The sequence below is a fragment of the Strigops habroptila genome, chromosome 1 (assembly GCF_004027225.2).
Source record: "Strigops habroptila isolate Jane chromosome 1, bStrHab1.2.pri, whole genome shotgun sequence".
NCBI lineage: Eukaryota > Metazoa > Chordata > Aves > Psittaciformes > Psittacidae > Strigops > Strigops habroptila.
The window spans coordinates 114362661-114378138 of record NC_044277.2 but is presented as its reverse complement, the minus strand read 5'-3'; the positions used below and the strand labels follow the sequence as shown (position 1 = coordinate 114378138).

Sequence of the window (15478 nt, the reverse complement as noted above, 5' to 3'; positions counted from 1 at the left end):
TTCTGTCACAGCTAAATGTTCCTCCTAGTCTTGTCTTTCCTGTTTACTCCCACGACTGGGTAGGACACAAAGGGTGATGCCTGCCTTACTGTGCCAGGGGAGCTGTGTCTGCGCTTAAAAGCTCACCCTGTGAAGACTTAACTGCTACCTTTTCCTCCTCAGATTGCTGCTTCCCAGAAAAACATCTTGAGAATTTGGTTTCACAATAAATGATACATGCTCATGAGAAATAAACTGGGAATATGTTGGTATTTTTCTTTTGTGACAGAAAAAAAAGAAGTGTTTTTCAGTGAGGAGAAAATGTGTGGTTGCTTATATTTTTGTCTGCGAGACAGACCATAGCTTTTGCAGTTCTCTTTTTATAATAAAGAATCATTTTTTAAAATCTTCAGATAGAAGTTGGATTAAATCAATCTTAAACAGTGATGCAGGGTGCCCACAGAAACCTTACCTTGCAGTAAAACTAGGGTGAACAGGATAGTCAACATATTATTCCTGTACAAGAAATTAAGGTTTGGGTTTTTTGGAAAGCCACTATGGATAAGCTTTGCAACTAGAGGAATGTGGGAATCTTCATTGCAAGATTAAAGCAGAAACCCCTTAGCTCTAAATTATCATGCAGCAAAGAAAGTGGCAGAGCTGGTTTGGCAACCGCAGTATAATTATTATTTTGCTGTTTAATGTTAAGCCTAAATGTAAGAATTAATCTCTCAAGGTTCTGACAAGGGAATGTAGAAATTATGCAAATGGAATGCTGTGGTGACAGTTGAAACAGTCAGAATTCAGCCTTGGAGTCAACATGTGAGCTGTGTGTCTTATAGAAACTGTCCCCTCTTTGTACCTCAATGACACTGTCCTAACCTAGGAGGCTTAAATGATCATCAGGATGTACTTAACCATATCTTTTTTACAGGATGTGGTAGAATTGTCCCTTAAATTGTTGATATTTTTTAATAATCTTTATCTTGCAATTCTTTGTACAGTCAGAGTGAATTGTTTGTGATCTTCAGAGCAATCAAAGATTTAAATCAAAGGATTTAGCAATTACTTTGTCTATTTCAAGATTTGCGGTTTATTTTAAATATTTATGTAATTTGATGTGCAAACAAATGCTCAGTGTATTTATTTCATCATATTTTTCACTGAAATCAGAGAATTTATTTCCATATGCCCTTTGCTAGATAAAGATTTGTATAAACTTGAGTCTTCCTACCACCTTTTGTGTCTGCTTACACTGCTGCAGGAGAAGATGCATGAGATACTGCATTTACCTTCTCCAGAGTCCTGTTGCTCACATAATTGAATACAGTGTTTCAAAATTTTCCTTTGAATTGAGAGCATTTTTGAAGCATTTCAGCCTAAAAGGGAACTTCTATAAAACCACTGGGTTTGAAAGAACATGGCCACATGTGTCCTAGATAAAATGTTGCTGCAGCGATACTGTAAGTGTGGGTAATAGTCTTGGTCTCGGTTAGAGTGGCTGTCTCCTGCCAGCAGGCTTCCTCAGTATCATTGAGAGTCTGCTCTCCAGTAGTCAGGCATTCTGTGTTGTGCCAGAAAAGAAAAACATTAAACCAATTAAGGACGAGTTTACAGAAATGCAGCTGGCATTATTTGGTACATCTTCTAATATGGAAATACTTTTGTAGAACTGACTAATAATCTGAGGGTGGGGAGGGTTGTGTGTTTGTTTCTTTTTAAATACATCTTTTTTTCCCTCTTTGATTTTTTTGCTAGACCTTAGTAATGTTATGAATTCCACTCCAAATGTGAAGGCTGTGAATGGAAAAGCTGAAAGTAGTGATAGTGGAGCAGAATCAGAAGAAGAAGGGCTTCGTGAAGAGGAAGAAAAGGAAATGCAGCTAAATGGAAAGGGTATGTTTTCTTGGACCATTGTTTCTTCCAAACTTATTCTTGACAACCTAAGTGGCAGAAAATCCCAAAGGATTGTGAATGCTATACTTGTTCAGGAGAATTAGATGCAAATGCATGCAGATGCGTGTGTGAAAAAATGGCAGTGTCTCAACCTGGATTATAAGATTCAGAACTAGTACAGATTGGTGAGCTATGCCATACAATTTTTGACTCAGCTAAAAAGTCCTAAAGTCCTGTCAGTAGGTTAGCTAAAAGTCTATACCCCGTACTTTTTGATACCAGTGCTGTTTGTGAGAGCTGCTAAGAGATACATGGGCTGTAATAGAATTGAGAATAATTTTTTTTTCTCCAGAAGAAATAAAACAGAACTTTCAGAGATTCATTTAGGGGGTCCATAAAGAGTTTTGAGAAAGAACAACATCAAGTGAAAACCAAATGAAATTACATACTTAGAATTCTATACAAGTTTTTACCTCCAAGGACATGAGGATTATTATTTAATTTATCAGAGAGACCTACTTGGGATTTGCTTTCATATGTTTTAAATATCATCTGCTCTTTGTGCAAGTTCAACTTGATATTTACACTTTTTACAAGAACAGAACAATCCCTGCAAACATGAATCTATTTTGTTCTGCAGATACATTGTACATAGTCCATTAGAATTAGCTACTCGAAGAAATATTTTGAGTACTGGGTGCATAGCTTTCTATTTGCAAGGTTTTCTTGTTCTTTTACAGACTATAAGAATGTGAAACCAGAATCAGCAGTTGCTAAGGATTTCGAAGGTGTTGTTACTAATGGCAGTTACAAGGACAGCCTTATCGCAGATATGCAGAATGGCCTCCAGACCAAATCTGCCCTGAATGGCTTGAACCCAGAGGAAGAAATAAAGAAAACTGAGCCAAGCCTAGAAATAGCAAATAACAGTGCTCAGCAAGGTATTGCCCCTGGAAGACCATGTTTTCATTTGCACATATTTTTCATGGAAAAGATTTCTTTTCTTGAAAGCTTAATCCTGGGATTCAGAGACCAGCAATGGTGCTTTTCAGTTGTACAAACATGAAGAAAGACTACTTGGGGGAAAAAAAACAAGTAATACCATAAGGCTTTCTTTTAGGATCTCCTGCAGAAAGAGATGAATTCAGAGACAGGGGCCCAAATGCATGGAAATACAATTGCTTTCTTTTAAAAGCATTATATTACCTGTGCAAGTTCTCCCTGCCTTTGAAAGCTAATCTGTAGTGAAATGAGAATCACTAATATCTTACTTGTCATTCTCAAAGGCTGAACATATTGTACATGTCAGTTTGTTGAAACTGATGTCTAAATATAACATTTTAAAGCTGATAATTTCAGACAAAACTGTTTTATCCTGGCCTTAGGAAGGAGAGTAGAATCAACAAGGTAAAATTAAAATTATCAGCTTATAATGCAGAAATGTCAGTGTGTAAATTAGTAAAAGTTTTATATAATTCCTATGCTAATATAACCTCTTTATTCAGAGTCTAACTTTAGGATAACAGTTGTAGATAAAAGGGGTATGAGTTGAAGCTCACCTAGACATTTTAACTTACTGCTTTACTCTTTGCCAGGCTTGGCTCACATTTACAAAGCATGTGTTAGTATGTTCTTTTTGTACAGGTGCAAATGAAGAGAGTACTGAAGAGATCTCAGCAACTCAGCACTTAACCAGTGATTCAGACAGTGAAGTTTATTGTGATTCTATGGAGCAACTTGGATTAGAAGAGGTAGGGGCTTAGTACTCCTAGGTGTGTTTTGATACTGGTGTGCTTACGTTTAAATAGGTTCCTATCTGTCAGGTGAACTTGGACATGCAGAGGTGAATGAAGTAACTCATGTATACTTTTCTCCTGTCTGGACTATTGGTTTTTGTTCTTTTTGTCATCAGTCTTTTACAAGTTGGTTACTTCAGATCTAAAAGCCTTGCTATTTTTTCCCTCAGAGAATTTATGTGAGGGGAAGATATAACAAACCAGCAGTACAAAGAGACTAAGGGCTGTGTGCACAAATGAATTTAGGGTCTCATAACATATGCAGGGACCAGAATCCAGCTATCTCTGGAAGCAGTGTCTTTGTAACAACGAGCTTTTTACGTGCTCTTTTTCTAGCCTGATGAATCCTGCATTTGTTTCTTAGAATAAATAAAGAGTAAGACTTAGCAGGTGGCCTGTAGGCCAGTGCCTGAAAGTGGCCTAGGTCTAGAGAAGTGGGAGATGACAGTGATTTCTGGGTTCTCTTGTACTCTCTTCAGCCATAAATGTTCATCTCCAACTTTCATATAAGAGGTGAATACCAACTGTGCTGGCTTAGTTTTAACTGAATCTGTGCTCCTGCTGATTGTATTAACTGTAGTCGTAGTTGACTTTACTAGCTTGGACCTTCTTCACAGGTCCAGTTTAAGCATGAACTTTGTAGATTGTACTCAAACCCCTAGTTTCCTGTTTCTGGGGAGGAATATATGAGTGATGCATGGGTTCAGAAGGCCAGTAAGCACACTGATACTGTATCATTCTGTTGTCCAGCTGTTCCCTGAGGATCTAGAGAATTCCTTTTAGCAAATCAAAATTTTATCCAGTAATGAAGCATGTTGGGAAAGCTGATTTGGTAGAAGTGCTGCAAGCTCTCTAATCTAGGTGATTTCCCAATCATCCTGTGTATCGTACAAGCTTGTCTGAGATTCTTTAATTGAAGTGGGTGGATAATCTTTCAGAATTTCCCAACCTGCATGAGAAAAGCCCTAGTTTTGAACAAAATAACAAATGTTCAGGTATATGTAAATAAACATACACATAGAATACAGATGGATATATTGAAGCTAGAAGAGGTTCATTTAAAGTATTACATAGAGCTTTTTACTGGAAAAGCTGTAGTAAGCACTCTGTCCTTCAGTTCTGATGATCCAGGTTTATGAACTGCTATCTGACAAATGGGACTTTGGCAGCAGTTTCCATTTATTTGCCCCTTCGCTTGGTTATTCTGGCTTTTTCATTGAGTTATTTTTCAGCAAGCTGAGGTCCCCATTCTGCTTCAGCATATACTTGTGCAAGTGTTTGTGCTTGCACTGAACAAAGGGTTGCTTGAGCCACCTTAAGGCAGTCCTGTTGCAGAACATGTAATCATGACCTGATCAACACGTATGTCATCCATTTTTAATATCTTCCTACAGTAGCACCGATTTTGAGTGAGAAGTTGATGAATTCTGAGCCTTCCTTTTGTTTGGTGAGAGGTACAGGGTATGCAGCCAAGCTGTACTGAACAGGTTGAGCATAAGCAAGGTGATCTCTCTGCTGTGAGTGTAAACAAACACTGCCTACTCAGGGTTGCTAATGGCACGTGACATTTGACCATGTGGTTCACGAATCCAGGCTGGGATACCACTTCCCTGTCTAGCAAGCAAAGCCAACTTTAAAAGGGAAAACTCAGCATTTTAAGATCCTAATGTTCTATTTTACTGATTACTGAGTATTAGTGTATTTTGGGAATGTCTGAAGGAATTCCAAGTGGTATCACTGTTCTGAGCATATTTGCCTCAAATACGTTTTCAATCTGAAGAGGACATTTAGACAACAGTAAGCACATTTTATAGGAAAACAACTGCTTCTGTTAAAGAAAAATAGTCTTAATTCTGGGCAGACTGTCTTCTTAAAGTAAAAGTAGAGATGATGCCTATTCCTTTTATTGGTTAACTGTCACATTTTACAGAATTTAATGACTTGCTAATGTTAATTTGTAGCCCTTGGAGATCATCACATCAGCTAAAGGATCTTTAAAGCATTCATCCCATTTCTTGGATGTAGATCACAGTCTTCTGTTAGAAAATACGGATTTTCCAAAGCGCTCTTGCATGACTTACGGGAATCTTCAGCCTGGAAATACTGTAGAAGTAGCAGCTCAAGAGCAAGGTGAAGTCAAGTGTGGAGGAGAAGATGGCAAAGCCAGTAATGGGGGCCCTCACAAGGAGAAGAAGGGTGGAGATAAAGCAGATTTCTACAGTGCCAGAAGAGGGAGAGGTACTGTGCACCCTGCTTTTGTGTTCCCCGCTTTCCTGACTGCCGTAAGTTACTGGTGTCTGAGAAGCACATATCAACATTGTCCATTGCTATGTAGTGCTTCTGTCCCTCACAGTAAAAATAGATAACAAAATCCTAATTGCAGTGGGTAGCAATCAGTTTTATCTTCGGAGTATTTATTTCACTCATACTAAGTATTACAAAAGGATTTTCTTGTGCTATGGAGATCTTGTATAAGCATATCAGCTGCTTCTGTTTTGGCTTCCCTTAAATTCCAGCTGCTCTTTATGACGCCTGTCTTTTTAGAAATGTAATCTTCAAAACCTGTACATGAGAAGAGTTTCTTTACAAGTTACATATTTTTAAATGCATGTGCATTTATACCTCTGTACTTGAAAATATAGAGAGGTATTTGTTTCTTATTTGAAACCATGGAACATCTTGGAAAGGTATCAGTGACACATTGTTTTCTATATAATTGGGGTGTTAGCCACACTTTTGAGTGATTCTGATACTATCTATTATGATACTTAAACTTAATGATTCTTAATCACATAATAGTCCAGATGTTCAATTTATGTTGGACCTCTGCTCTTTTTAATTCCGTAATCCTTCTAATACTGTTACCTAGGAGCAGCACCATATTCCAGTAGCATGATCTGTAAAGTCAAGGATAAAGTTATACTAAAAAAAAAAGCCAGAAAGTGTTTTAGTATATATATCATGCCTTTTTGTATGGCACCTATGTATAATCAGATGCAAAAATGAAAAAGAAAATCCAAATATAACATTTATATTGAAAATTATTATGAAGAACATATTATAGTTTAACCATCTCCCCTTCTCTTTTTTTGTTGTTTTAGTTACGTTTGCTGTGTGCAGGCAGCTCGGCTAGCCCTGTGTAGTTTAAAGGAGTACTGTAGGATTCAAGCAATCATCTTTTCTCATCACTATATGCCAGTGTTCTTTGTTTTCCAGCTGGAGACTGTGCCAAACTTAAAACACACCTCGCCTTGATAATGAGACAGATCTTACTTTCTTTTCACTAGGGCAGAATTTATTGCTGAACTTGACTGGATGTGAATTAATAATGTTTTGCTAAATGTTTATGCAGTTCTAGGACCTTGAATGATACTGTCACACTGAGGCTGTAGGGAAACATCTCAGGTGATGGTGCAGTGACCTCCCAGTGCTTTTGAACTGTCTGAACACAGCCTGTGATTAAGAGCACTACACTCAGCTTGGGAAGGAGAAAACTGAACTGTTAACATCAAACATTTTCAGTGGAATTGGCAACCGCTTCTGTAGTTCATGTGTTTATTTTTTCTCCCTCAAAACAGGGCATAGACTTCAGCCTCTAGGAGATGGTTTGCAAGGTGGACAGATGGGTAGTGGAGGGGACGGAGAGCGCTGGGGGTCAGAGAGAGGACCCAGGGGTAGCCTCAATGAACAGATTGCAGTAGTGCTGATGCGGTTGCAAGAAGACATGCAGAATGTCCTCCAGAGGTTGCATATGCTGGAGGCGGTTACAGCGTCACAGGTATTATTCATTGAAGTTACTTGATTACTTTCTATTAAATTTCCTTTGATATTTTTATGCTTTTTCACATTAAATTTTCAGACAATATTTTCATAAACTGTGAAGATGTTTCAGGTATATTCTGTAGTTTGTTCCAACTTAAAATTTCTTATTGGTACCTATTGTCAGGAACTCAATTCAGGACTCTCATACATGTGAGCAAACCCATGCATTTTGACCTAGAAATTAACCACATGTTATTTTACTGATTTCTGATCAGAGTAATCTTAGCCATACTTATTTATACACATTACACAGTCACTATATGGAGAGTCCATAGTTAATGTAATACATGATAATTTCTTCATCAGTAGATCTCAAAGCATTTCCAAAGGAATTAGAAATTACCTTCGTCTTCCAGACTGGTAAATGTTTGCAGGTAGAACTTCTGATTCCATTTTTCAGTTAGCACAAGACTATTTCATCATAGCATTATTTCCCTGCAAAGTAATCCAGCTTTCTTGGAGTTTCACATCATGTATACAAAATAGGCAAATGAAGTCTTAAGCAAGTGTAGATTATTTATTGATGTAGTGTTTCTTTTTCCTTCTGTTTCAATGGAAATACTGTATATTCAGAAGAACAGAATATGCTGTGAATGTAGTTGAACCAGAAACATAAAAATGTTTGGTTTTGTTCGACCTGCTGATATTTTGATCTACCTGAAAATGAGAGCTGTCAAGCAGTATCTTATGGGATGCACATACTCCAAATCTTAGGCCACTAGGGAAGAGGATTTATTAAAACCATGGTTTTGCTTTGTCACAACTATTCAAGAACCTAATGTTTGGATATAGAATCATTGAATCGCCTAGGTTGGAAAAGACCTTTAAGATCATCACGTCCAACTGTTTGCCCCAGACTGCCAAGTCCACCACTAAACCATGGCACTAAGGGCCTTGTCTGCAGGGGTTTGGGCAGCCTGTTCCAATGCCTGACTACCCTTTCGGGGAAGAATAGACTGGTTTTATTTTTCTGCCTGAGCAATATATGATGAAATAGTAAAAGATCCTTTCTCAGCAGTTCATGCTGTGCTTGCTTACCCTTACCTAAAGAGAAACAGAAGCTTCTGTTTCACACTTACATAAATTAAGAAAGACCTAGAAATCTGACTGCTTTGTTTTTGTGGAAACACCACAATAGTTATGGGAATAGTCTTGGAAAGTTTCTGGTACTTCTCACTTTCTTGATTGCCTGGAAGATTCTCTTTCCTTTATCCTGTTAGACATGCCTGTAGCTATAGCTCAGGGCAGACTAAACCAGTGCTTTTGCCTTTGTACAGACCAGTGTTGAAACATGTAATTGTGCAAATTAAGCTGCTGGGATTTCTACTCTGGGTTGCAACTGCTGGGACTGGGCCAGAGTTGAGGAAGTTGCAATGTTGAGCAGGGGGGCTTTGAAAAACTGTAAGAGGTCCAGTAAGTGACTCTGATGCATGTTTTTAACACACAGAGATGTGATAAAAATGCTATAAAGAGTAATGGAAACATGAAATAATGGAAACTTAAGTGGTGAAAGGGGGGTTGCGTGGAGGTGGTTCTATGATATATACAGATTGCAAAGCCTTCATGAGATGAAAAACTTCATATTCTCATTTTGTGAAGCAGAAAGAATTTGTTTGCAGTTTCCTTTTTTATACTTACCAGCCTTTGTTTGTATTTAAAGGCAAAATCAGCAACATTACAGTCAAATTGTGAGCCCGCCTCCTCTGTCAAGGTAATAAAATATTATTTTTTCTATTTGTAAAAAGCAGTGTGAATGGTGAAAAAGATGAGGTTAATATTTTATATCTAGCTCTTGGTGTGTGCTTTTTGTACTGTCTCTCCTTTGACTATGAGATAATAATGTGTGTATAAAGGAGGTGTTTGATAGATTAATCTTTCTTTTTTCTGGTCTTACTAGTATTTTCGACTTTGATCCTGCAGCATTTGCAGTGACTGAGAAGTACACATGTGGTATTGGGTATGTGCACTCACATTACTGACTAGAATTTTTTTCTATTTCCCTCAGAAACCATCATGGTGGCCCTTTGAAATCTCCCCTGGTGTTTTAGCTTTTGCTATTGTATGGCCATTTATTGCCCAGTGGTTGGTACACGTGTATCTTCAAAGAAAGCGAAGGTAAAGACATGCATTCAGTGGAGTATCTATACTGTATCTCAGCTGTTGAAACCAATACATTGTAGTATATTGTGTCATTGAGACAGGACATAAAATACTGCCTCAATGGGTAAGAAGAATGCAAAGGTATGCTGTCAGTCAAAGCAGTAAGGCTTTGACAATGTATCTGAAACATCAGGTCAGTATCAAAATGGAGAGCTTGATAATAATTGCTTTGAGAAATCCTGTTTCCTTGAGTTTCAGGACACATCTCGCCTAATGTTCCATTGTATGTACCAGGGACTCATAGCTCTGAAGATACCAGGCTAAAGCAGATTGTAGAGTCCTTAGTATGGTTATGATAGGAAGGTGTGTGTTTCAGTCCTGAGAACTCAAGCCAAATGTGCAACAAGAAATTCTGAAAGCTAGTAGGAGTGCTTTCCGCTAGCTGGGAGTTCTAGGAAGAGACATTCATAGTTTTCTTTGCCTTGAAGATTTCTCAGCATAAGAAAGTATTGGTTAATTGGACTTTATATGTGGTATACTGTACATGTGGCAATTTAGGTTAAATCCATGAAACGCGACGCAGGAGCACACGCAAGTGGGTGAGGCTTGGTAGCTTCAAGTGTCTCCATGACATTCTTTGACCCTCTCACTCCCAATATCCTCTTGAGCCATTTTCACTGCTCCGAGACTTCCTAGTCTCCTTATGCCATTAGAAAATTTCTTCCTATCAAATCCTTTGCAGTCACATCCATCACCTTTTTCTTATTTAACATTTACTAGCACCTTAGTACAGTATTTCTGTAACATCTGCTTTGACTTCCTTCAGCTGAAGGACAGTTGTACTCTTGCCTTACCTTTTTTCAACTCTTTAAGCATCATAAGATCAAGTGAATGTTCTCTAGTTGCTATCTACTTACTTCAGCCTCACACCTGACTTTCTTAATTTAGTACGTTCTTACCTTTTAAGTTTTTTCCTCTTTGACAGTCTGTAGAGAATCTGCATATGTGTACATCTTACTAAAATTAGGTTAAATTGTTCTAGCTTTTTAATGTTTGACAGTTTTCATGGTATAGTTTTCTCTCATATGGTAAATCACAGAAACAGAATGGTTGAGGTTGGAGGTCATCTGGTCCAACCCCCCTTCTCAGGCAGGGACACCTAGAGCTGGTTGCCCAAGACAGCGTCCAGACAATTTCTGAATATCTTCAAGGAGGGAGACCCCACAACCTCCTGGGCAACATATGCCAGTGTTCATGCTCCAGTCCCTTAATCATCTTCATGGCTCTTTGTTGGACTCTATCCAGTGTGTCCATGTCTCTTGTACCCAGGACGGGACACAGCACTTCAGATGTGGCCTCACCAGTGCTGTGTAGAGGGGAAGAATCATGCCCCTTGATCTCTGGCAATGCTTTGTCTAGTGCAGCCCAGGGCACCATTGACCTTCTTTGCCACAAGGGCATGTTGCTGGCTCATGTTCAGCTTGGTGTTCACCAGGACCACCAGGTCCTTTTCTGCCAAGCTCTTCCCAGGTGCTGGACTTAGCACTTCCCCTTGCACTTCATGAGGTTCCTGTCAGCCTGTTTCTCCAGCCTGTTGCGATCCCTCGGGACAGCAGCACAACCCCCTGGCATATCAGCCACTCCTCCCAGTTTTGTGTCATCAGCAAACTTGCTGAGGGTGCACTCTGCTCCACCATCCAGACTATTAACAAAGACATTAAACAGGACTGGCCCCAGTACCAGCCCCTGGCACACACCACTAATTACTGGCCTCCAACTAGACTTCTGTCACTCACCAGTCACCACCCTCTGGGCCCATCCTATGGTGGTGTAAACAAACAATGTCCACAAGGGCTGCTGGGGAGTTAGCCTGTCTCAGAGCTGTCATCAGCAGCATTGATGTAACTTGCACTGTCTGATGAAACCAGAGATTTCGCTAAGGCTTTCAGGCACTTACACACATCTTCCTTATTTTCTGCACTGGTAAATGAAGATTTCCATCTCATCAGCAAGGACAAAGGGTTTTAGAATCAATACAATTTTGGTTTTAGTATCTTATGTGAAGCTCCTATGAACTTTCATGTTGTTTAGCTAATAGCTTTCAAATGGCCATGTTCAATCTCCCTCAAAAGTCTGCTGTTCTTGTACACCTTTTTTGATCATCCACTCTGACCTCTGTAGCACTCTCAATCATTTCACAGGTTCCGTCAGAAATCAGTTTTTGGAAAAGCACATTTTCCAGCAATTTTTCTAATATATTGTTCTAATGATTCAGAGCTCAAATGACTAAACAAACGGTACATTCTTTTTAGTTTGGTTTTCTCTGTTTTCACCTCTAATCCATTAGGTTTTCCTAGAACTTTACTTGCCAAAGAGCCCATGATGCGTTTTCCGTAGGTACTTTATTGCTATCACCGGGTCATCTCTTAATCTCTTGCTCTAACAAACAGATGGAACAACTGGAATCTCATTTTAAAGTTGTTTTCCAGCCTTGGGATGATTCTGGTGGCTCTTTCCTGAATGCTCCCCAGTTTATTCACATTCTTTTTGAGTTCTGGACACCAGGATTTGAACCACAGTCCACTAACAGTAATACCAGTATCTCCATGAGACACAGAGATAGCGTAGCCCCAGATAGTCCTTGTTTTGTTTACTCATTCATGGATTGTATTAACATGAGAGGAACTTCAGGAACAGAAGCAGCTGAAGAAGTTCCTGTGTTCTTCAGCTTTCCTCTTAGTTTCTGAATAAATCTACCCGTAGCCAGAATTTAAGGACTATCTTCTTCTGCACCACCTTTCCCCCTGGTGTTCCATATCTTTTAGCAATGGGTAGGAAGTTGCTCAAGTACATGTGGAGAGAAAATGGAATTGCAAAACAAGAGCCCTTCTGTGTTGTCCCAGTGCCAGTTCCAGCTTATGCTCTGTTGAGGCGTGTCAGCTTTTAAGCAATACCTGTACACAGTGCATATGTTCACCACATTGATGTACTTTTGGTTTTAAAATACATGAACTGTCCTGGGCTAGTCTCTGCCAGCAGGTGAGGTTTTCTCATCGTGGAGCTGTGGAGCCATGACTCCTCAACTCTTCTGCATAGTGAAGCAAATTCCATGGAACTGGTGAAGGGAAGCCTTCTGTAGCCAGCAGCTTTGTGTTTAGCTCATGTCCCTGGGAAGGGGCAGGTCAGCTCACTCTTAGCACCCTTCTGCACGGTTTAGGTCTTCTGAGCCTCTTAACCCGTCTCATTCCTGTACAGGGAACTTAATGCTGAAAACCTGTGTACTTGTATTGGAGCCTTCACTGAAAAAAGCTTGAAAAGCTGAATCCTAAGGGCTGTAAACCTGGACCACACATAGAAATATATTCCTAATAATAATAGAATTGTTTAGATTCAGTTCACAATTTTAGAACATTCTGATTGCACGTTGCCTGGAGTCACTGGAAATTCATACGTGTTGCTCTGCTGTGAGCCAGCAATCCACTGTCTGGTGCGGTGAGGGACTGACTCTTCTGAGGAATTTCGTCTGCAGTTCAGAATTCCTAGTGATACTTCGTGCTCCTTGGTGTAAGCTGTGCCAGTTCAGGAACCCTGCAGATAGTTTTGTAACCTCAGAGGGCAGAGATCTTCATGTATCTTTAAGCAGTGTTTTGTTTTAATAGATGGGAAATCATTCACATGTGGCCGTAACAGATTTGGTTTTTTAGATGAATGAAAAATCATCTCCTATGTGAAGGTACATTAAACTAATGTATTTGATTCCTCTTCTAGAAAACTGAACTGAGAACTCATGACTTTGCTTGAAGACTTCTAAAAGACGGCCCTGGAAAGCACAGGAATTCTGAATTCTCATAGAATCTCGGAATCTGGGATGAAGTTCCTTCTGCTACAGTAATATTTTGTACTGCCTTCGAGCTAAACATTTAAGGACTAACATTATTCAAACTTGAATGATTCACAGCTCCTAGGTTACAAATAAATTTAATAATAATTCCATCCTCAAAACCATATGAACATTAATTATTTTGGAATATGCTTGTGGATGGGCCTTCAGTAGCTACTGGTCTTGCTGATGTCAGATGATGAAGAGAACATCATCTTTGTAAAAGAGTAAGTGAAAAATACGTACACTGTCACTTTAATATAGAAATAATTTTACAACCACAACATCCCTGCCTGTTTTTCCACCGGGTTACCTTTTACCAGATGAAAGCACTAATAAAGTATGAATTCAATACATTGTAAGCTGTCGGGAAAATACAGCGTAGCTCTGAGGAATTCAACTGGTTATTTTTGCTGCTAAACCAGCATGGGGCAAACTTCCATGCAAAGTGGTCAGAACTGAAGTTGGATCCTTCGTTTCTCCTTAAAGTTTTTAAAGGAGATTTGGGAATTGGTACGTGTCTTGCAAGCTAGAGCCATTAATAGAGAGGCACTGTCAAATACAAGTTTGGAAACCAACTGTGGTACCACATGTAAAGGGATCCATGGAAAGGGGCTGCACATTACGTTTGTAACTGAGAATTGTGTTCTTGTTGACAACAGCTTGTTTTAACTGAAATATAGTTTAGGCACAAGGTGCTTTAAAATGAGATGAAAGCTAATGCTGTAAGTATAGCTCTAAGATTTTAAAAAGCTCAGTGCACTCTAAGTTTTCTTTTGTCAGTTTATGTCAAACTAAGATAAGATTTAATAGATTAATGAATCTATTAATTAATTGCCCGAATCTATTGTGGACTTTTCTCAAGTCACATTATGCAAAAGTATCAGTTCTGGTATTTCTTTCGCTCTTATCCTTCTACTTCCTTTCAAACAAAACTTTTCAGCTCAGTTTGGTGCTGATTCTTTTTTTTTTCTCCCCTGGAGTATTTATTACCCACTATAGAGACAGAGTTACAGCCTTGTGAAGTTTGCTTGATTAAAGCATGCTTTACACTTAACTTTAAAATAAATTAATATATAAGAAAGTAAGTTGTCTAAACCTCTGGAGAAGGGAAATGCACTTGAATGAGATTTGACAGAAAACAAAGACATTGATTTGCTATAAAGAATTACACCATAACATAAGCCGTGTTTAAGATCCGAGTCTTCAGAAATGTCTCCATATTACTGATGTGCTTTCATTCTCCACCTGCACTAGATATTACAAATAATTTTTGAGGAAAGCTTTTTTTTGTCCTTCCTGAAAATCTTTTCTAGTTTGGAAAAAACATTTTTCATACAAACTATACTGTATAAAAATGTAATCATAGAACTTACTGTTTGTTTTACCAGAACAATTTTAATCTTGTTTTTAGTTAAGTGCAGTTTTCTTTTTTAAAGTTACTATTTCCCTTGTCTGATTTTCTTATTGTAAAGCTGAATTAAAAAATAAAATGGTCAGAACCTCTCGGAAAGCTGCTGTTTACCAATCTGGTGGTTTTTTTGGGCCAGAGATGGATTGTGGCATGAGCTGTACCAAAAACTCAGGTTTGGACAAAGCTTGTGCTGAGAGGGAAGTTCTGCTGGGACCTGAAGCCATTGTGCCTGTAGCGTAAAGTTGTGAGAGTGATTGACTTATCATAAAACGGTAGACATGGTTCTGCAGGAAGGGTGCTCTGGCTTGAAGGTCACTTTAAGAAAACACCCTCCTGGCGTACCCCATTCACGAGGTTACATGTAGGCATCCAGCTTTTAGAGATGATACAGAGGATCTCAAAGGTACTTAACTGTTAACTTCCCACCGAAATAAATGTAGGCATGTGCCATCCTTATTTATTGGTTCAATAAATCAATCCCTTGATATTTTTGTATTTTATCTGGAACCTTCTTATGTTCAGTACATGCTGGACAGTGCATGCTTTGGCTGTACAGAAGATCTGCCAGCCATGTTATAAAGAAGTGGTCTC

The 15478-nt window shown here is 38.8% G+C and overlaps 1 protein-coding gene across 5 annotated transcripts in view; it reads left to right on the top strand.

Annotated features, from left to right (window-relative positions):
* ACBD5 (acyl-CoA binding domain containing 5) overlaps positions 1–15372 on the top strand; it is a 31488-nt gene extending 16116 nt beyond the window's left edge. For 3 of the 5 annotated variants that reach the window (XM_030493600.1, XM_030493783.1, XM_030493515.1), the window contains 8 exons: positions 1738–1875; positions 2616–2816; positions 3502–3626; positions 5633–5909; positions 7250–7449; positions 9154–9204; positions 9499–9608; positions 13362–15372. In XM_030493600.1, the coding sequence (XP_030349460.1) occupies positions 1738–1875; positions 2616–2816; positions 3502–3626; positions 5633–5909; positions 7250–7449; positions 9154–9204; positions 9499–9608; positions 13362–13374 (1115 nt within the window). In that variant the 3' untranslated portion in view covers positions 13375–15372. The remainder of the gene's footprint in view (positions 1–1737; positions 1876–2615; positions 2817–3501; positions 3627–5632; positions 5910–7249; positions 7450–9153; positions 9205–9498; positions 9609–13361) is intronic. The other 2 variants (XM_030493876.2, XM_030493690.2) reach the window with 1 other exon arrangement.
* Positions 15373–15478: the final 106 nt, after the last annotated feature.